Genomic DNA, 22801 nt, shown 5'->3' with positions numbered 1-22801 from the left:
ACAGTGAGCTCAAAGTAAAGTGTGACCGTAGTCTTTTATTGCAGGTCTCCAGCATGCCTCTCCAACCTGTGAAACCTCCTTAAATACCTGTGCTCCCAAGGGATTATGAGATCCCTTGGGACTCCGAGGAATGAGCCCTCTGGTGGCTATACAGAGTATATACAAGTCCAGATACACAACAACATTTCCCCCCAAAGTCAATAGTGTAACTATTTACAATGTGAGTCGAACTGGGGCCCTTCTTGCCCTGGTTGATCGTCTCAGTGTGAAGGCTGGTGTTGCTGAGTCATTTGTTGGGCCCTCGCTGGGCTGCTGTGCAGCTGGCCTTGCTGGGCTGCCTGGTGTGTTGGGCTCTGCAGGGCTGCTGTGGATGATGGGTTCTGCTTCGTGGTCAACCGTGATGTCGGTTGCCACTGGTGTGTGTGTTGGGGGATCAAAAAAGGTAGGGTCCAAGATGGGTTGCTCAGGATAGTCCGTGAATCTGAGTTTGATTTGGTCCAAGTGTTTCCGGTGAATGAGTCCATTTGAAAGTTTGACCCAAAACACCCTGCTCCCCTCTTTGGCCACGACAGTGCTGGGAAGCCACTTGGGACCTTGCCCATAATTTAATACAAATACAAGATCATTGACTTCAATCTCGCGTGACACATTTGCGTTATCATGGTATGCATTTTGTTGAAGCTGCCTGTTCTCTACCTGTTCATGTAGATCAGGGTGAACTAACGAGGGCCTTGTCTTAAGTGCTCTTTTCATGGGCAGTTCAGCAGGTGGGATCCCAGTGAGTGAGTGTGGTCACGTGCGGTAGCTAAGCAGGACTCGGGATAGGCGAGTCTGCAGTGAGCCTTCAGTTACCCTCTTCAAGCCTTGCTTGATGATTTGCACTGCTCTCTCTGCCTGACCATTGGACGCTGGTTTAAACGGGGCAGATGTGACATGTTTGATTCCGTTACGGGTCATAAATTCTTTGAATTCAGCACTGGTAAAACATGGCCCGTTGTCACTCACCAGGACATCGGGTAAGCCATGTGTGGCAAACATGGCCCGCAGGCTTTCAGTGGTGGCAGCGGACGTGCTAGTCGACATTATCTCACATTCAATCCACTTGGAGTACGCGTCTACAACCACAAGAAACACTTTACCCAAGAACGGGCCTGCATAGTCGATATGTACCCTAGACCACGGTTTGGAGGGCCAAGACCATAAACTTAACGGCACCTCCCTGGGTACATTGCTTAACCGCGAGCATGTATTACATCTGTGAACGCAGGACTCTAAGTCCGCATCGATGCCGGGCCACCACATGAGATCTGGCTATCGCTTTCATCATTACGATGCCTGGGTGGGTACTGTGGAGGCCATTGATGAAGGTGTCTCTGCTCTTTTTCGGGACCATTACTCGATTGCCCCACAGAAGGCAGTCTGCCTGTATAGACATTTCATCTTTGCGCATCTGGAACGGCTTTATCTCTTCCTGCATTTCCACTGGGACACTGGACCAGCTCCCGTGAAGCACTCAGCTTTTGACTAGAGATAATAAGGGGTCCTGGCTTGTCCAGGTTTTGATCTGCCGGGCAGTGACGGGTGATTGCTCACTCTCAAATGCTTCCATAACCATGGCTAGATCTGTGGGCTGCATCATTTCCACCCCCGTGGTGGGCAATGGCAGCCTATTGAGAGCATCGGCGTAGTTTTCTGTGCCTGGCCTGTGGCGGATGGTGTAGTTGTATGCGGACAACGTGAGCGCCCATCTCTGGATGCGGGTCGATGCGTTGGTATTTATCCCTTTGCTCTCAGAAAACAGGGATATAAGTGGCTTATGGTCAGTTTCCAATTCGAATTTTAGGCCAAACAGGTATTGATGTATTTTCTTTACCCCATAGATACACTCTAACGTTTCTTTTTCAATCATGCTGTAGGCTCTCTCGGCCTTAGACAGACTCCTGGATGCATAAGCAACCAGTTGCAGTTTCCTGAAATCATTAGCTTGTTGCAATACACACCCGACGCCATATGACGACGCATCACATGCTAGTACCAAACGCTTACATGGATCATGCAAAACAAGCAATTTGTTTGAGCATAACAATTTTCTCGCTTTTACGAGGCATTTTCTTGGCTTTTGCCCCAAACCCATTCGCCCCCTTTTTGTAGTAAGACATGTAGTGGTTCTAGCAGTGTGCTGAGACCCGGTAAGAAGTTACCAAAGTAGTTCAAGAGTCCCAGGAACAACCGCAGCTCCGTCACGTTCTGTGGCCTCAGTGTGTTCTCGATTGCCTCTGTCTTCGCGTTGGTGGGCCTGATGCTGTCCGCCGCAATCCTCCTTCCCAAGAACTCCACTTCAGGCGCCAGGAAAACGCACTTTGAGCATTTTAACCCGAGCCCCACGCGGTTGAGTCGACTAAGAATCTCCTCCAGCTTCTGCAGGTGCTCGACTGTGTTCCGACCTGTGACCAAGATGTCGTCCTGGAAGACCACGGTGTGCGAGACCGACCTCAGTAAACTTTCCATGTTTCTCTGGAATATCGCCGCTGCTGATCGGATTCCAAACGGGCATTTGTTATAAACAAAAAGATTTTTTTGCGTGTTGATGCAGGTGAGGGCCTTCGATGATTCCTCCAGTTCCTGCATCCTGTAGGCTGAGGTCAGATCCAACTTCGTGAACGTCTTTCCTCCCGCCAGCGTTGCAAAGAGGTCGTCGGCTTTTGGAAGTGGGTATTGCTCCTGTAGGGAGAAACGATTGATAGTTACTTTGTAATCGCCACAGATTCTGACGGTGCCGTCTCCCTTGAGGACTGGGACAATAGGACTGGCCCACTCTCTGAACTCGATCAGTGAGATGATGCCCTCTCTTTGCAGCCGGTCTAGCTCGATCTCTACCCTTTTTCTCATCATGTACGGTACTGCTCTCGCCTTGTGATGAATGGGTCGTGCCCCAGGAATTAGGTGGATCTGCACTTTTGCTCCTTGGAATTTTCCAATGTCTGGTTCGAACAGCTCTGGGAAATGAGCCCTCTGGTGGCTATACAGAGTATATACAAGTCCAGATACATAACAAAAACCTTTCATAATTTTAAAGACCTCTATTCGGTCATCTCTCAGCCTTCTTTTTTCAATAGAAAAGAGACCCAGCCTGTTCATCCTTTCCTGATATGTATACCCTCGCATTTCTGGTACCATCCTTGTAAATCTTCTCTGTACCCTCTTCAGTGCCTCTATATCCTTTTTATGATATGGCGACCAGATCAGTACGCAGTACTCTCAGTGTGGTCTAAGCAAGGTTCGATACATGTTTAGCATAACTTCCCTACTTTTCAATTCTATCCCTCTAGAAAGAAACCCTAGTGCTTTTATTTACGGCCTTGCTAACCTGCGCCGCAACTTTTAGCGATTTGTGGATTTGTGCTCCGAGATCCCTTTGTACCTCTACTCCACCTAGATTTTCATCCTACAAGTAATAAGTGAACTCCCTACTCTGCAGTACTCCCGATCAGGTCCTGAACTGTGTGCTTGAGTCTCTGGAGCGGGACTTGAATCCACGGCCCTCGGGATCCGCGGCGAGAGTGCTACCCACTGAGCCAAGCCTGTTTGTGACATTGCGCTGTTGTGTAATACTAGCGCGCCTGCCACTTTAACAACAGCCACATGCACTTCAAACTAATTCATCATGTGAAGACAATTCAATGTGATAAGGTTCTATGAATAAATACAAGTATTATTAATTTATCTCACGAGTTTGCTTGTTCTGTTTTCATTTCCTACTGTGACATTTGAGATTAAATATTTTCTTCTGAACAGTAATCTACACCATCAATTAATGACTGCTGCACCAATATGTGGTATCTTTTATTTCAGCACCATTCTAGACAAGACTTTGTTTCCTATTTTTTAGCTTAAGTGTTTTATCTTGCGTTTTCAATGTTAATTTTTCACACTATTATATTTTCTCTCCAATTTAAAAAAATCTTATTCTCCCATTTTCCTTTCAGCCGTGTGGAATTTCAAAGGGACCCACGAGCATCATATCCCCCTGCAGATCGGAGACACAGTCAACATCTTGCAAGTGTGCGAAGGTGAGGGAGCACTCACTGGGGTTCAGGGCCGGGGCTTGTGGCCCCATTTGTTGCTTGGGGGGGCGAGGGCTGCGAGGGGGGGGGTTCATGGTATAAATATCTTCAGTGACAAAACACGCGAGCCGAATGTGGATGGTGGCGTCCAACGGGCTGATGTTGGATCAGTGTGTCATGGGTTGTGTGAAACAATTCTGGAGGGTTTAGCACAAGGGAACTGTGTCCACGTCTGTGCAGGAAAAGAAATGGAGGGTTATATCAATGTTGGTGTACATCTCAAAGGAGACAGGTTGATGATTAAGGATAGAAACTGTATCCCAGGAGGAGGTGTGGGTTTTTATGTAAAAGAAGATTCAAAAATAAGGGAAATAATTAAACCTGTGTCTATAGAATACAGCACAGAAGGAGGCCATCCGGCCCATTGAGTCTGCGTTGGCTTTTTCGAAGAGCGAGCCAGTTAGTTCCACTCCCCACTCTTTCCCCATTGCCCTTCTGCACTTTTTTTCTTCGTCCAATTCTCTTTTGAAGGCTATTATAAAATCTGCCTCCATCATCCTATCAGGCAGTGCATTCCAAATCCTAACCACTCGCTGGGTAAAAAAGTTTCTCCTCAAATTACCTCTGGTGCTTTTGCCTATCACCTTAAATCTGTTTCCTCTGGTTATCGACCCTTCAGGTTTTGTTTTTTTACTCTACCTAACCCCTTCATTATTTTAAATACCTCTATCAAATCTCCTGTTTGCCTTCTCTGCTCTAAGGAGCTTCTCCAGGCTATCCATGTAACTCTAATCCCTTATCCCTGTAACCATTCTAGTAAATCTCTTCTGTTCCCCTCCACAACCTTCACGCTAGATTTAATACTGCTGCTGGGGCTGAATTAGTGTTTTATATAAATTCAGCATAACTTCCTGCCTTTTGTACTCTACGCCTCTATTTGTACAGCCCAGGATACCATATGCTTTTTGTGAACCTGTCCTGTCAACTTCAAAGATTTGTGCACAAGCACCCCCAGGTCGCTCTGTTCTTGCACTCCTTTAAAATGTGACCATTTAGCATGTATGATCTCTCCTCATTCTTCCTACCTAAATGTATTACCTCACACTTCTCTATGTCGAATTTCACCAGAAATGTGTCCGCACATTCCACCAGCCTGTCTCTGTCCTCTTGAAGTCTGTTACTATCATCCTCACTCTTCACTACACGTCCAAATTTCGAGCCATCTACAAATTTTGTGCCCTGTAGCTCCAAGGTCACATCATTAATGCCGATCAAAAAACAATGGTGTTAGTACTGAATCTTGAGGAACTCCACTCCCTCCAGTCTGAAAAGCAGCCACTCACCACGACTCTGTTTTCATCCCTTTGCCAGTTTTGTATCCATACTACTACCGCCCCTTTTATCCCATGAGCTTCAACTTTGCTGACAAGCCTAATATGTGGTACTTTATCAAATGTCTTTTGAAACACCATATACCAAACAGCAACTGCACTCCCCTCATCCACCCTCTCTGTTGCCTCATCAAAAAACTCAATCAATTTAATCAAACACGATTTGCCTTTAGCAAATTCATGCTGGCTCTCCTTTATTTGTCCAAGTGGCTGTTAATTTTCTCCCAGATTATTGTTTCTAAATGCTTCCCCCACTAACTGACTGGCCTATAATTGCCAGGTTTATCCCTCTCTCCTTTTGTGAACAATGATGTAACATTTGCAATCCTCCAGTACCACCCTTGTATCATAGAAACATAGAAAATAGGTGCAGGAGTAGGCCATTCGGCCCTTCTAGCCTGCACCGCCATTCAATGAGTTCATGGCTGAACATGCAACTTCAGTACCCCATTCCTGCTTTCTCGCCATACCCCTTGATCCCCCTAGTAGTAAGGACTTCATCTAACTCCTTTTTGAATATCATCATCATAGGCAGTCCCTCTAAATCGAGGAAGACTTGCTTCCACTCTAAAAGTGAGTTCTCAGGTGACTGTACAAGTCCAATATGGGAATTACAGTTTCTGTCGCAGGTGGAACAAACAGTCGTTGAAGGAAAGGGTAGGTGGGACTGGTTTGTCACGCGCTCCTTCCGTTTCCTGCGCTTGTTTTCTGCATGCTCTCAGCGTCGAGACTCGAGGTGCTCAGCGCCCTCCTGGATGCTCTTCCTCCACTTAGGGCGGTCTTTGGCCAGGGACTCCCAGGTGTCGGTGGGGATGCCGCACTTTATCAAGGAGGATTTGAGGGTGTCCTTGAAACATTTCCTCTGCCCACCCGGGGATCACCAGTCGTGTAGGAGTTCCGAGTAGAGTGCTTGCTTTGGGAATCTTGTGTCGGGCATACGGACAATATGGCCCGCCCAACACAGCTGGTTGAATGTGGTCAGTGCTTCGATGCTGGGGATGTTGGCCTGATCGAGAACTCCGCAAGATCCTGAAAATCCCCTGGGAGGATAGACACACCAACGTCAGTGTTCTCAATCAGGCCAACATCCCCAGCATCGAAGCACTGACCACACACACCATGCCTGTATCTAAGAAGGATCGAAAGATTGTTGCCAGCATCTCTGCAATTTCTACCCTTACTTCCCTCAGCATCCTAGGATGCATCCACTTTACGTCTTGCCAGCCTTTCTAATACCTCCTCTATCTATTTTGATCCTATTCAGTATCCCAACAACCTCCTTGTTTACCGGAGCCTTGGCAAAGTCCTCTTCCTTGGTAAACATGGATGCAAATTACTTATTTCGTACCTCTGCCTCCACCAAGCCTTCTGCCTTCATCAATAGTTCTCCATTTTGGTCCCTAATTAGCCCACCGCTCCTCTGACAATCCTTTTACTGTTAATATGCCTATAGAAAACCCTTTTAGGTCAGTCACCAATCTATTCTCATATTGTCTATTTGCCTCTCGTATTTCCTTTGTCACTTCTCCTCTGTACTTTTTATATTCAGCCTGATTCTCCCGTGTGTTATCAAGCTGACATCTGTCATACATCCCCTTTTTCTGCTTCATCCTACTCTCTAACTCTTTTGTCATCCAGGGAGCTCTGACTTGGGTTGCCCTCCCTTTCCTCCTTCTGGGAATGTACCTTGACTGTCCTCGAACCATCTCCTCTTTAAAGGCTGCCCATTGCTCCATTACATTTCTGCCAACCAGTCTGTGAGTCCAATTTACCCAGGCCAGATCCCTCCTCAATTAATCCTCCTCCAGTGAAGTATTTTTACTCTAGATTGCTCTTTGTTCTTCTCCATAACTAATCTAAACCTTACGATACTGTGATCACTATTCCCGAGGTGCTCCCCGACTGTGACCATCCCCACTTCATTCCCCAGGACTAAATCCAGCAATGCCTTCTTCCTCATGGGGCAGGAAATATACTGATAAAACTGAAAAATTCTCCTGAACACACTTCAGAAATTCTTCCCCTTCTCTGCCCTTAACATAATCACTGCCAAATTCAATATTTGTAGTTAAAATCTCCCATTATCACAACTCTCATTAATTTCCTTGCAAATCTGCTTCTCTATCTCATTCCCATTATTTAGTGGCCTATAAAATACACCTGTAGCAGAATAGCTCTTTTATTATTTCTTAAGTCCAACCAAATAAATTCTATCATTGGCCCCTCAAGGTTATTCTCTCTTTCTAACACTGTAATTTTTTTCCTTAATCAAACTGTTACACCTCCGTCTTTTTTTCCTTCCTAATCTTTCCTGAATATCTTGTACCCAAGAATATTAATCATCCAATTCTCCCCTCTTTTAAGCCAGGGGTTGTGGATAATATAGTAGCATGGATGGAGGACTAGCTAACGGACAGAATACATAGAGTAGGAATAAATGGATCTTTTTCAGGCTGGCAGGCTGTAACTAGTGGGGTGCCACAAAGATCAGTGCTGGGGCCTCAGCTATTTACAATCTGTGAAAATGACAAAGATGAAGGGACCGAGTACAATGTACCCAAGTTTGCTGACGATACAAAGCTAGTTGGGACAGTAAGCTGCGAGGTGAACACAAAAAGTCTGCAAAGGGATATAGATTAAGTGAGTGGGCAGTAAGGTGGCAGATTGAGTATAATGTGGGGAAATGTGAGCTTATTCACTTTGGTAGGAAGAACAGCAAAACAGAATATTTTTTAAATGGTGAGAAACTTTTAAATGTTGATGTTCAGAGAGATTTGGGTGTCCTTGTGCAAGAAACACAGAAAGCTAGCATGCAGGTACAGCAAGCAATAAGGAAGGCAAATGGCCTGTTGTCCTTTATTGCAAGGGGGTTGGAGTATAAGAGTCAGGAAGTCTTGCTACAATTGTACAGGGCGTTGGTGAGACCACACCTGGAGTACTGTGCACAGTTTTGGTCTCTTTATTTAAGGAAGGATATACTTGCCTTGGAGGCAGTGCAACAAAGGTTCACTAGATTAATTCCTGGGATGAGAGGGCTGTCCTGTGATGAAAGATTGTGTAGAATGGTCCTACACTCTGGAGTTTTGAAGAATGAGAAGTGATCTCATTGAAACATTAAGGATTCTAAAGGGGATTGACAGGGTCGATGCTGGCTGGAGTGTCTAGAACTAAGGGGACAGAGTCTCAGGATAAGGGGTCGGCCATTTAAGACTGGGATGAGGAGGAATTTCTTCATTCAGAGGATTGTGAATCTTTGGAATTCTCTGCCCCAGAGGGATGTTGATGCTGAGTCTTTGACAATATTCAAGGCTGAGATTGATAGGTTTTTGGACTCGAGGGGAATCAAGGGTTATGGAGATTGGGCGGGAAAGAGGACTTGAGGTCGATGATCAGCCATGATCTTATTGAATGGCGGAGCAGGCTCGAAGGGACGTATGGCCTACTCCTGCTCCTATATTCTTATCGCCATTACATCATAGTCACATGTGGCTATTTGCATCTGCAGCTCACCAACTTTATTATCCCCTTCGTGCATTTGTACACATGCACCCCAAACCTAATTTAGACTTCTTTGTATTTTCGATGATCCCACCTAATTCTGTATTATTGCTAATTCCAACAGTCCCTCCCAGTCCTCTATCCACACTTTAGAAAGATGTCAAGGCCCTGGAGAGGGTGCAGAGAAGATTTGCTAGAATAGTACCGTGGATAAGGAATCTCAGTTATCTGGAGATATGAGTGAAGCTGGGATCGTTCTCCTTAGAGCAGGGGCGATTTAATAGAGGCGTTCAAAATGATGAGGAATTTTAATAGAGTGGATCGAGAGAAACCTTTTTCACTGGAATAAGGGTCGGTAAACATAAGACTCTTATTTAAAGCCATTGACAAAAAAGCCATAGAGGAGATGAGGAGAAATGATTTTACTCGAAGAGCTGCTATGATCTGAACACACTGCCTCAAAAGATGGTGGAATCAGATTCAAAATTAACTTTCAAAACGGAATTGGATATATACTTAAAAGAAAAAAAATGCAGGGCGGTGGGGAAAGAGATGAGTGGGACAAATTAGATATTCAATAACCCAGCCTCCATAGCTCTATGGGGTAGAGAATTCCAAAAATTCACAACCCTTTGAGAGAAGAAATTCCTCCTCCTCATCATTTTAAATGTGCGACCTCTTATTCTGAAACTAAACCCCCCCCCTAGTTCTAGATTCCCCCACAAGGGGAAAACATCCTCTCTGCATCGACTCAGTCAAGCCCCCTCAGAATCTTATATGTTTCAATAGGATCACCTTTCATTCTTCTAAACTCCAATGAGTACAGGCCCAACCTACTCAACCTTTCCTCATAAGACAACCCCTTCATTCCAGGAATCAACTTAGTGAACCTTCTCTTATGCAGATAGAATTAGATGAGGAAAGCCAGGAGGAGGCTCGATTGGAGCATAAATGTCGGCATGGACTGGCTGGGCTGAATGGCCTGTTTCTCTGCATCTCAGCTAGTCTCACTCACCCGTCCTTTCCCCATAGCCCTGCAAATTCTTTTCCTTCAGGTACTTATCCAACTCTCTTTTGAGAACCATGATTGAGTCTGTCTCCACCACCCTTTCAGGCAGTGCATTCCAGTTCCTAATCACTTGCTGCGGAAAAAGGTTTTTCCTCCTGTTGCCTTTGGTTATTTTGCCAATCACCTTAAATCTGTGTCCTCTGGTTCTCGACCCGACAGCCAATGGGAACAGTTTCTCTCTCTATCTACTCTGTCCAGACCCTCATGATTTTGAACACCTCCATTAAATCTCCTCTCAACCTTCTCGGCTCTAAGGAGAACAAATCCAGTTTCTCCAGTCTATCAACATAACTGAAGTCTCTCATCCCTGGAAACATTCTCAGGAATCTTTTCTGCGCCCTCTCTAAGGCCTTCACACTCTTCCTAAAGTGCGCTGCCCAGAATTGAGGCCGAATCAGTGCTTTATAAAGGTTTGTACTCTATTCCTCTATTTGTGAAGCCTGGGCTCCCATATGCATTTTAACCGCTTTGTCAACCTTCCCTGCCACCTTCAACGATTTGTGCACATATACCCCCAGGTCTCTCTATTTATGCACCCACTTTAGGATTGTACCATTTACTTTATATTGACTCTCCTCACACTTTTCTGCTTAAATTGCATCTGCCACGTGTCCGCCCATTCCACCAGCCTGTCTATATCCTCATGAAGTCTATCACTATCCTCCTCACTGTTCACTATACTTCCAAGTTTGGTGTCAACTGCAAATTTTGAAATTATGCTCTGTACACCCACCCTAGAACCAACCCCTGGGGAACACCAATGTCCTTCAGTCCAAAAAAACAACCATTCATCACTACTCTCTGTTTCCTGTCACTTAGCCAGTTTTGTGACCATGCTGCCACTGTCCCTTTTATTCCATGGGCTTCAACTTTGCTGGCAAGACTATTATGTGGCACTTTATCAAACTCTTTTTGAAAATGTACATCAAGTCAACCGCATTGTTCTCATCAATGCTCTCTGCTACATCATCAGAAAACTCAATGAAGTTAGTTAAACGCGATTTGTCTTGAACAAATCCATGCTGGCTTTCCTGAATGAATCCACACTTGTCTACATGATTGTTAATTTTGGGAGCGATGCTGAATCTCCACATCAATGTTTGCCTTTGTTAATAAGATATGGGAAATGGTCCACGTTATTTTGAAGACCAGGCCCTCAAATCTACCACCAAACTCATGGTCTACAGGGCTGTAGTAATACCCGCCCTCCTGTATGGGCCTGAGGCATGGACGATGTACAGAAGGCAACTCAAGTCGCTGGAGATATATCACCAACGATGTCTCCACAAGATCCTGCAAATCTCCTGGGAGGACAGGTGCACCAACATCAGTGTCCTCGACCAGGCTAACATCTCCAGTATTGAAGCACTGACCACACTCGATCAGCTTCGCTGGGCAGGCCACATAGTATGCATGCCAGATACGAGACTCCCTAAGCAAATGTTTTATGCAAAGCTCCTTCATGGTAAGCGAGCTAAAGGAGGACAGCGGAAACGTTATAAGGACACCCACAAAGCCTCCCTGGTAAAGCACGACATTACCACTGACACCTGGGAGACCCTGGCCGCAGACCGTCCGAGGTGGAGAAAATCCATCCGGGAGGGCGTTGAGCTCTTTGAGCATGAAGAGGCCAGGCACAGGCAGCGGAAGGAGCGCGCGGCAAACCAACCCCACCGACCCCTTCCTCCGACGAATGTCTGTCCCACCTGTAACAGGGTCTGTGGCTCTCGTATTGGACTGTTCAGCCATCAGTGAACTCACTTTGGGAGTGGAAGCAAGTCCCTATGATGATGATGATGTTAATTTTGTCCCAGATTAACGTTTCTAAAAGTTTCCCTATACCGAGGTTAAACTGACTGGCCTGTAGTTGCTGGATTTATCTTTACACACTTTTTTGAACAAGGGTATAACATTTGCAATTCTCCAGTCCTCTGGCACCAGCTCCATATTTTAGGAGGAATGGAAGAATGGAAGATTATGGCCAGTACCTCCGCGATTTCCACCTTTCCTTCCCTCAGCATCCTAGGATGCATCCCTTCTGATCCTGGTGACTTATCCAGTTTAAGTACAGCCAGCTTTGATGTGTACGTAAATAACGGACTAACTGAAACAGGAGCAATGTAACTAACTGTGTCCTTTATAGCAACTCCACTGCAGGGCTACAAAGCCAGGTCGCTGACTGCAGTGCGGGCAGGCACAGCAGGAGGGGCGAAGGAGTGGCAAGAGTCCATAAAGGGAAGTGACCGGGGCCCAGGAGAGGCGTGAATCTGGGGCCCAGAAGAGGCGCGGGCCCAGGGCCAGCTTGGGCCAGCCCACACTGTGATATGTGTGCGCGCTCGGTCTGTGCAGCAGAGCTGGTCTCCAGTTAGTCTGGGGTAATCCTTGCCACTGGACCAAGACCTAGCTCTGTCAACGGCCACCACACGTTAAAAAAATCCAAGCACAGGCATCTTCCACCCTTCATGTAGTTTGGGATCTGGAATATTAGGTCCTTCATTGAAACACCTGTGAACTCATCCCTTTTTGGCGTGGAAGCAAGTCATCTTCGCTTCGAGGGACTGCCTATGATTATTATAGCAACTACCAAAATGGTGTCCCAAAACCAGCATGAACCAGAATATTTACAGCAACTGTGAATAGCTCCCGCTCCCTGCCTGTCTAGTGTCCTGTAACAAACAAATAGCATATAAATGCAACATCCTCCTTATCAATTTTTATCTCATCCAGTAGGCAGCATCTTCTTCCTCGGTGAAGACAGATACAAAGTACTCATTTAATAGATACCTTCATGCGTAGGTCTCCTTTTAGCTCCCTAGTCGTCCCCACCCCCTTTTACCTATTTGTTTACTATTTATATGCCTATAGAAGACTTTTGAATTCTCTTTTATGTTAACTGCCAATCTATTCTCAGATTCTCTCTTTGTCCTTCTTATTTTCAGTTTCACTTCCCCTCTGAACTTTCTATATTCAGCCTAACCTCCAGCATCTCCTACACCTGCTGAATGCCAACTGTGGCTCAGTAGGTAGCACCCTCACCTCTGAGTCACAAAGTTTGTGGGTTCATATCCCATTCCAGTGGCTTGAGCACAAAAATCTAGGCTGACATTCCAGTGCGGTACTGAGGGAATGCTGCACTGTTGAAAGGTGGTGTCTTTCAGATGAGATGTTAAACTGAGGCTTTTCAGGTGGACGTAAAAGATCCCTCGGAACTATTTGAAGAAAAGCAGGGGAGTTATCCCTGGTGTCCTAGCCAATATTTAGACCCAAAACAGATTATCAGCTCTTTGTCGCAGTGCTTTTTGCGGGACCTTGTTGTGTGCTATCGGCTGCCACGTTTTCTATATTTTATTTTATTCGTTCATGGGATGTGGACGTCGCTGGCATTTACTACCCATCCCTAATTGCCCTTGAGAAGGTGATGGTGAGCTGCCTTCTTGAAGCACTGGAGTCTGTGTGGTGAAGGTACTCCCATAGTGCTGTTAGGGAGGGAGTTCCAGGATATTGACCCATTGAGGCTGAAGGAACGGCGATGTATTTCCAAGTCAGGATGGTGTGTGATTTGGAGGGGAACTTGCAGGTGGTGAAGTTCCCATGCACCTGCTGCCCTTGTCCTTCTAGGTGGTAGAGGTCGCGGGTTTGGGAGGTGCTGCCGAAGAAGCCTTGGCGAGTTGCTGCAGTGCATCTTGTAGATGGTAAACAGCGACTACACTTCATTGGCTGTAAAGCACTTAGGATGCCATGATGTCATGACAAGGTGCTATATATAGGCAAGTCTTTCCCTTTCCCTCTTTACCTGTATGTCCCTGCATCTAATTTCTGCTCTGGCTTATTTGTTGATCCCTACTCCCTCGGTTCTACTATCTTTGGCCACTTCTGCACCTCCCCTTAGAACTCTCTCTTTTTGGCATGCTCACCTCACCATCTCTATAAAAAGAAAGACTTGCATTGATAACTTCACTGTCATTCTTCAAAATAGTGCCATGGGAACTTTTTACATCCACGCAAGAGAGCAGACGGGGCCTCGGTTTAACGTTTCATTCAAAAGATGGCACCTCCGACAGTGCTGCACTCCGCTCCCTCAGTGCTGCACTGGAGTGTCAGCCTAGATTTCTGTGTTCAAGTCTCTAGGATGGGGTTTGAACCCTTAACTTTCTGACCTGGAGGTGAGAGTGAGCCACAGGTGACACTCTGCCTGCGACCCCCGTCTAAAGCACTCTGTATATCATGAGTACGATACAGATATATGTTGCAGCTATACTAGATTCGAATCCAGGCCCCAAAAGGTGAAAGAACCAGACGCTAATACTTCCTTCCTGGCTTTCTTGAAGGATAAAGGGCTTCAACAACAATTTGCATTTCTATAGCGCCTTTAATGTAGTAAAACATCCCAAGATGCTTCACAGGAGTGTTATCAGACCAAAATAGATTGACACTGGGGCAAAGAAGGAGACATTAGGATGCGTGACCAAAAGCTTGGTCAAAGAGGTAGGTTTTAAGGAGCGTCAAAGGAGGAAAGAAAGGTAGAGAGGTTTAGGATGTGAATTCTAGAGCTTGGGGCCTAGACAGCTGACAGCATTGGTGGCAAGGGAATGGAGTTTCTGATGGATGCCAAAGACAATGGCATCGGTCTTCCCAATGTTTGAGTCCAGATCTTCTATGCAAAACCTCATGACTCATCAGTCACAGCATTACAATATTTAACTTCAAACGGTTTCATATTTTACTGTACTGAAGGCTTATTAAATTAACTAGCACGCACAAAAGTGATTCGAAAATATAATCCGTTTTTTTCTCTTCAGGAGAAAAGGCCCTAAGTCAAATCGAAGATAGGTGACAGAGCAGTGTTGTATACCGAACTAAATAAACTTTACCCTTCTGACTGAACTGATCGAGCACTCGATATAGCTGACTGCACAGACACTTAGACTAATGGTGTAAAGGTTAATTTAGGAGACTACCCAATGTCCACTGCTCGCTGAGTTTCTTGGGATTAGCAGCGATGGGCAATTTAAACCATGTAATTGCAAAATGAAATGAATCAGATTGAATTGAGTGGATGGGTAAGTGAACACTTCCACCAGCTAACTAAGGTGGAAACCCCAATCCAAATCCAGGCTGAACTCTTGTAAAAATATGTTATAGGTTCTTACAGGGTCAGGCAATTGCCAATTTCCAGAAGTCGAAGCGTTGCAAAATAATCTAAAACCAAACAAACGATGATAGCAGTAATGTGGATTCTGTAGTCTTCTTCTCACTCCTCTGTGCAAACAAATCAATCTGGGCTACAGCAGGTCACGTTATGGGAGCCATCGGCTTTTACTCCAATTCTCAAGAGTTGATAAATCCCACTGCTGGAGCTATATCTACTTCCTGCCCCTGAGAAGAAAAACATTATACAGGCTTGCGTTTATTTAACCTCTTTCACGTCTGCAATGTACGCACCTGCGAGTATGCCCACAGGAGCTGTGAGTGGCTTAGCCAGTCACGAGATGTCGACAAGACTCAATAAAACCCCAGCCAGTTTGGGTTTGGGGATCCACGATGAGGCAGATGGTTGTGAGCCTGGTGGATGAACTGATAATGTGTAGTGTGATTGTTAACAGCAAAAGCAAAATACTGTGGCTGCTGGAATCTGAAATAAAAACAGAAAATGCTGGAAATCTCAGCAGGTCAGGCAGCAACTGTGCAGACTCCACAAATGCTGCCTGACCTGCTGAGATTTCCAGCAATATCTGTTTTTATTTTAGTTCTTCACAGCAATGGGTTGCTATCAATTCTTAAGCAAAGAACCCATGAAGCAAATACATTACAACATCCTCAGCACACCACAAAGTGCCAGTGTGTTTTTTGCAGTGTAGTCATAGCCATTTTTTTTTGGCAAATACAGAAGTCAATTATTGCCCAGCAAGATTCCGCAAATAGTAAATCAGATAAATGGCCAATAAATGTGTCTTTGGTGTTGTTGGTTGAGGGATAAAGATGGCCAGAAAAAACACAGTAACCCCCTGCTCTTCTTTGAATAGTGCCATGGAATTTTTATGTGCAGTTGAACAGACATATTGTACCTCCGTTTAATTCCTCATTTGAAAACAAAATAGCAAACAAAGCACTAGCGTTTATTTTTAGATGTATAGAATTGAAAAGTAGGGAAGTTATTCTACTTATATTGAACCTTGGTTAAACTAAACTTACGAGTATTGCGTACAGTTCTGGTTACTTTGCTGGGAACATGCGGAAGCCAAGCGCAAACACGCAAGGAGTGCTCCAGCCACCGTCTGCTCCACTTGTGACAGAGACTGTCGATCCTGCATTGGACTCATCAGTCACCTGCAAGCACGTCATCCTCGACTCCGAGAGACTGCCTAAGAAGAAGATTATAAAAAGGACATAGAAGCACTGGAGAGGGTGCAGAGAAGATTTACAAAGATGATGCCAGAAATGTGAGGGGATACATATATCAGGAAAGGATGAACAGGCCGGGTCTCTTTTCTCCAGAAAAAAGGCTAAGAGGTGAACTAATAGAGTGGATACAGCGAGAGTGTTTCCACTTGTGGGGAAGAGCATAACTAGGAGCCATCAATATAAAATATTTACCAAGAAATCCAATAGAGAATTCAGAAGAGTGGTGAGAATGTGAAACTCGCTACCACAGGGAGTGGTTGAAGTCAATAGCATAGATGCATTTACGGGGAGGTTGGACACATATGAGGGAGAAGGAAATAGAGGGTTACGCTGATAGATTTAGATGAGGGAAGACGGGAGGAGGTTCGAGTGGAGCATAAACGCTGACATGAACGAGTTGGGCCGATTGGCCTGTTTCTGTGCCGTATATCCTGTGTAATCTATTGTAATCCTATGCACGGTATCTCCAGCAATGCAGCACTCCTGCACTATTGCATTGAATAGGATATGTCCTTACTATACAGTATAAATGCACACGAGGCACATGCTTGACAGAAGGTCAGTCTGTGACCTGTCCTTTATTCCTTAGCACTCAAGTGATGGAAGTGGGTGGAGCTTCCCCTTTTATACCTGAAGGTCCAGGTTAGGAATGTCTCCCACAAGTTCACCACTTAGTGGTCATTGTTCTCACAGTGTACAACTTAGGTCAGATTATACATGGGTTACAATGCTGGTTGAATACATGACATCACCTCCCCCCCCCAAAGTCTTATTGGGATCACAGGTTGAGTCTCTCTGGTGGTTTACGCTCTCTTGTAGAGCGCCTGAGTTGGGGCTCCGGTTGTTGGGCGCTGGCCTGAGTGTCTGCTGTTTGCGGTGCCTCAGGCCTGTCCGGACTGCCCACAGTGACTGGGCTCTCCTCCCTTTGGTTCCTGTGTTCGTTCACCTGTGGAGGAGTGAACTCTATATTGTGTTCTTCCTCTGTTTCTTCTATGGGGTTGCTGAACCTCCTTTTTGTTTGATCCACATGTTTGCGACAGATTTGTCCATTGGTAAGTTTAACTACCAGAATCCTATTTCCCTCTTTGGCAATCACAGTGCCTGCGAGCCATTTGGGCCCTGCAGCGTAGTTGAGGACAAAAACAGGATCATTTACATCAATACATCGCGCCATCGCATTCCTGTCATGGTAGTCATATTGTGACTGGCGCCTGCTCTCGACAATTTCTTTCATGGTGGGGTGTATAAGGGATAACCGGGTTTTGAGCGTCCTTTTCATTAGCAACTCTATGGGTGGAACCCCTGTGAGCGAGTGTGGTTTGGATCTATAGGCCAAAAGGAGGCGTGATAAGTGGCTTTGTAGGGAACCACCTTGGATTCTGAGCATCCCCTGTTTGATTATCTGCACTGCTCGTTCCGCCTGGCCGTTTGAGGCCGGCTTGAACGGTGCCGTTCTGACATGGTTAATTCCATTGCCTGCCATGAAGTCCTGGAATTCAGTGCTTGTGAAGCATGGGCCATTGTCGCTGACCAAGATGTCCGGTAGACAATGGGCGCCGAACATTGTCCATAGACTTTCTACCGTGACAGAGGATGTGCTTGAATTTAAAATGTCACACTCGATCCATTTGGAGTAGGCGTCTACTACAACCAAAAACATTTTTTCCATGAAAGGACCTGCGTAGTCCACATGGATGCGTGACCAAGGCTTGGCGGGCCATGGCCAGGGGCTAAGGGGGGCTTCCCTGGGCGCATTGCCCAGCTGGGCACACATGTTGCACCTGCGAACACAAAGTTCCAGATCTGCGTCTATCCCTGGCCACCAAACGTGTGACCTGGCAATTGCCTTCATCATGACAATGCCCGGGTGCTCATCGTGGAGTTCTCTGATGAACACCTCTCTGCCCATCTGGGGCATGACTACTCGGTTTCCCCACAGTAGGCAATCGGCCTGAATCGAGAGTTCATCCCTGCGCCTGTGAAATGGTTTAAATTTCTCAGGGCATGCCCTGTACGTGGCTGCCCAGTCCCCATTCAGGACACATTTCTTGACTAGAGACAATATTTGTCCAAACTTTAATCTGACGGGCTGTCACGGGTGAGCCTTTGCTTCCGAAAGCTTTAACAGCCATGACCATCTCAGCAGCATGCTCAGTAGCCCCCTCAGTGGTGGCTAGTGGGAGCTTGCTGAGTGCATCGGCGCAGTTTTCGGTGCCCGGTCTGTGCCGAATTGTGTAGTCATAGGCGGCTAACGTGAGTGCCCACCTCTGTATGCAGGCCGATGCGTTTATTTATGGCCTTGTTGTCGGCCAAAAGGGACGTTAGGGGTTTGTGATCTGTCGCCAGCTCAAATTTCCTGCCAAACAGGAACTGGTGCATTTTCTTTACAGCATATACACATGTGAGCGCCTCCTTTTCTACCATCCCGTAGCCCCTTTCTGCCTGGGACAGACTTCTGGAGGCATAAGCTACCGGCTATAACTGACCCTTGGCATTGACATGCTGCAACACACTCCCGACATAATAGGATGACGCATCGCACGTTAACACAAGTTTCTTACATGGATCATATAGCGTTAACAGAGTGTTGAAACATAACAAATTGCGTGCTCTATTAAAAGCCCTTTCCTGACTGTCCCCCCAGACCCTTTCGTGACCTTTGCGTAGGAGCACGTGTAGCGGCTCTAGCAGCGTGCTCAATTTGGGAAGAAAGTTACCAAAATAGTTCAGGAGCCCCAGGAACGAATGCAGCTCCGTCATGTTACGGGGTCTGGGTGCTCTCTGGATCGTTTCCGTCTTGGACACAGTAGGGCTGATCCCGTCTGCTGCTACCCTCATCCCCAGGAATTCTACCTCTGGAGCTAGGAAGACGCACTTCGCCTTTTTCAGTCGCAGCCCTACCCGGTCCAGTCTGAGTCGCACCTCCTCCAGGTTGTGGAGGTGTTCTTCAGTATCGTAACCCGTAATGAGGATGTCGTCCTGAAAAACCACCGTCTCTGGAATCGACTTGAGGAGGCTTTCCATATTTCGTTGGAAGAGAGCGGCGGCCGAGCGAATCCTGAACGGACATCTGTTGTACTCAAACAACCCCTTGTGTGTCGTGATGGTGGTCAGCTTCTTCGACTCACTCGCCAGCTCCTGGGTCATGTAAGCTGAGGTCAGGTCCAATTTTGAAAAAAGTTTTTCCACCGGATAGCGTTGCAAAGAGGTCCTCCGCTCTCGGTAGCGGGTACTGGTCTTGGAGTGACACCCGATTGATGGTGGCCTTGTAATCACCACATACCCTGACTGACCCATCCGCCTTGAGCACCGGCACAATCGGGCTCGCCCAGTCACTGAATTCGACTGGCGAGATGATGCCTTCCCTCAGCAGGCGGTCCAATCCGCCTTCTATCTTTTCCCGCACCACTCTTGCTTTGTGGTGTACTGGCCTGGCATCCGGATTTATGTGAATCACAACCTTGGCTCCCATGAAAGTGCCAATGCCGGGTTGAAATAATGAGTCAAATTTGTCCAGGATCTGTGAGCATGATACTCGCTCCACAGAGGAAATTGCATTGACATCGCCCCATTTCTAGTTCATGATGTAAGGGGCTCTCAGGGAGTGTTGTTGTGCCTTGGATGTCTTTCTCTGGGCTTCTGCCCTCACAGCTTAGCCTGGCCTGTGAGGTACCCTGAGTGCTGCAAGAGCAACCCTGGAGAGATTGTGTCCACAGCTTATGAAGGGGGTTTTGAGACTCGTGCGTCCCCACAGCTTATGCTTAGCCTGTGAGGCACCCGTGAGTGTCAAACACTCCTAACCCCTTCTTCCCTAGCCTGTGACACACAGTTGAGTGTTTTCGAGGCGCTCCTAGCTTCCCTTACACTGTTCTGACATAAGACTCACGATCAGGAGATGTAATACAATAGAACTGAGACAAGGTGATTCCAAGAGGAACTTTAGGCTTCCAATTTATTTGACAAGGTGTATCTCAGCAAACAGCAATACACCAACAAAACAATCCCCCTAAATCCCACTAAACGGACACAACGATAATCTTTACACAAGTTTAGCAGTACAATGCCCAACCTCCCACCTTTCCTGGCCTAACTGAGTTGGGAGTTCCGGGAACCAGAGGTTATACTCACTACTGCGCCTTCTGCAGGTCTGGTGGTTTGTTTCTTCTATCTTCGGTGTCTTCGGACACTGGTTTTCCGTTAGTGTCGAGAGGCTTGCTGGTTGTTGGATCACGAGGGCAGGGAACCACACACACTAGTAGTGGGTAAAATGATGGAATCAATTATTAAGGATGTCATAGCAGTGCATCTGGAAAATGGTGACATGATAGGTCCAAGTCAGCATGGATTTGTGAAAGGGAAATCATGCTTGACAAATCTTCTGGAATTTTTTGAGGATGTTTCCAGTAAAGTGGACAAAGGAGAACCAGTTGATGTGGTATATTTGGACTTTCAGAAGGCTTTCGACAAGGTCCCACACAAGAGATTAATGTGCAAAGTTAAAGCACATGGGATTGGGGGTAGTGTGCTGACGTGGATTGAGAACTGGTTGTCAGACAGGAAGCAAAGAGTAGGAGTAAACGGGTACTTTTCAGAATGGCAGGCAGTGACTAGTGGAGTGCCGCAAGGTTCTGTGCTGGGGCCCCAGCTGTTTACATTGTACATTAATGATTTAGACGAGGGGATTAAATGCAGTATCTCCAAATTTGCGGATGATACTAAGTTGGGTGGCAGTGTGAGCTGCGAGGAGGATGCTATTAGGCTGCAGAGTGACTTGGATAGGTTAGGTGAGTGGGCAAATGCATGGCAGATGAAGTATAATGTGGATAAATGTGAGGTTATCCACTTTGGTGGTAAAAACAGAGAGACAGACTATTATCTGAATGGTGACAGATTAGGAAAAGGGAAGGTGCAACGAGACCTGGGTGTCATGGTACATCAGTCATTGAAGGTTGGCATGCAGGTACAGCAGGCGGTTAAGAAAGCAAATGGCATGTTGGCCTTCATAGCGAGGGGATTTGAATACAGGGGCAGGGAGGTGTTGCTACAGTTGTACAGGGCCTTGGTGAGGCCACACCTGGAGTATTGTGTACAGTTTTGGTCTCCTAACTTGAGGAAGGACATTCTTGCTATTGAGGGAGTGCAGCGAAGGTTCACCAGACTGATTCCCGGGATGGCGGGACTGACCTATCAAGAAAGATTGGATCAATTGGGCTTGTATTCACTGGAGTTCAGAAGAATGAGAGGGGACCTCATAGAAACGTTTAAAATTCTGACGGGTTTAGACAGGTTAGATGCAGAAAGAATGTTCCCAATGTTGGAGAAGTCCAGAACCAGGGGTCACAGTCTGAGGATAAGGGGTAAGCCATTTAGGACCGAGATGAGGAGAAACTTCTTCACCCAGAGAGTGGTGAACCTGTGGAATTCTCTACCACAGAAAGTAGTTGAGGCCAATTCACTAAATATATTCAAAAGGGAGTTAGATGAAGTCCTTACTACTCGGGGGATCAAGGGTTATGGCGAGAAAGCAGGAAGGGGGTACTGAAGTTTCATGTTCAGCCATGAACTCATTGAATGGCGGTGCAGGCTAGAAGGGCTGAATGGCCTGCTCCTGCACCTATTTTCTATGTTTCTATGTTTCTATGTTTCTATGTCAGAAACCCCTTTTTATAGCCAGATTATCCAGTCCGCCTCTCCTGCTGAAATCGATTCTTCCCATTGGTGGGCTTTGTGATTTGAAAAATGCAACAGTTTTAGATTATTGCGGGTTTTTTCCACTGATGTTAACCTACTCAAGGTTTGAGTGGGTGTTGATTGCGTTGCCCTCCTGTAGCAATTGTGTAGGCCCTTGGGTTGTTTTGGGTTCCCTGGTTTCTGAAGGTCTGCATAATTTTCCTCCAATTCAGTTTTTCTAACCTACTCAAGGTTTGAGTAGGGGTTGATTGCGTTGGCCTCCTGTAGCCATTGTGTAGGCCCTTGATTTGTTTTGGGTTCCCTAGTTTTCTGAAGGTCTGCATAATTTCTTTCCATAGTATAAACATGGGGAAGACAATAGTCCGATAATGGCTGTGAGTCAGTCCCACAGTTTTGAGAAAGTGCTCTCCCATTGGCTTGAAAGCCCCATGCTTCAGGCTGACTCTGTCCCACCGTTGGCCCTCCGGTGTCCTCCCCCGTCCAATCACTGCTCTGCCAAGGTCAAAGTGTATCAGTTTCAATTCACAGCACAGACTGATCCCACAGCCCTTTTCCTTCTGGGTAAAATGAGGGGGTTTTCATCCTCCCCTGCAATGACAGCAAGCCAACTCCTCCCCAGTAATGCGGGACCGTCCCCCCGGGACAACCCAGAGTGGCAACCTGTTCTCTGAATCTTTGTGGGTCAC

General features: G+C 46.3%; 1 protein-coding gene across 2 annotated transcripts in view; it reads left to right on the top strand.

Annotated features, from left to right (window-relative positions):
* Positions 1-22801, top strand: part of LOC139236054 (dedicator of cytokinesis protein 2-like) — a 1544097-nt gene that overhangs the window by 94356 nt on the left and 1426940 nt on the right. For both annotated transcript variants that reach the window (XM_070866795.1, XM_070866794.1), the window contains exon 2: positions 3987-4070. In XM_070866795.1, coding sequence (XP_070722896.1) covers positions 3987-4070 — 84 coding nt within the window. The remainder of the gene's footprint in view (positions 1-3986; positions 4071-22801) is intronic.

The sequence above is a fragment of the Pristiophorus japonicus genome, chromosome 2, assembly GCF_044704955.1.
Source record: "Pristiophorus japonicus isolate sPriJap1 chromosome 2, sPriJap1.hap1, whole genome shotgun sequence".
NCBI classification, from domain to species: Eukaryota; Metazoa; Chordata; class Chondrichthyes; family Pristiophoridae; genus Pristiophorus; species Pristiophorus japonicus.
Note: the sequence above shows the minus strand (reverse complement) of the source record. Positions and strands in the feature narration are given on the sequence as shown.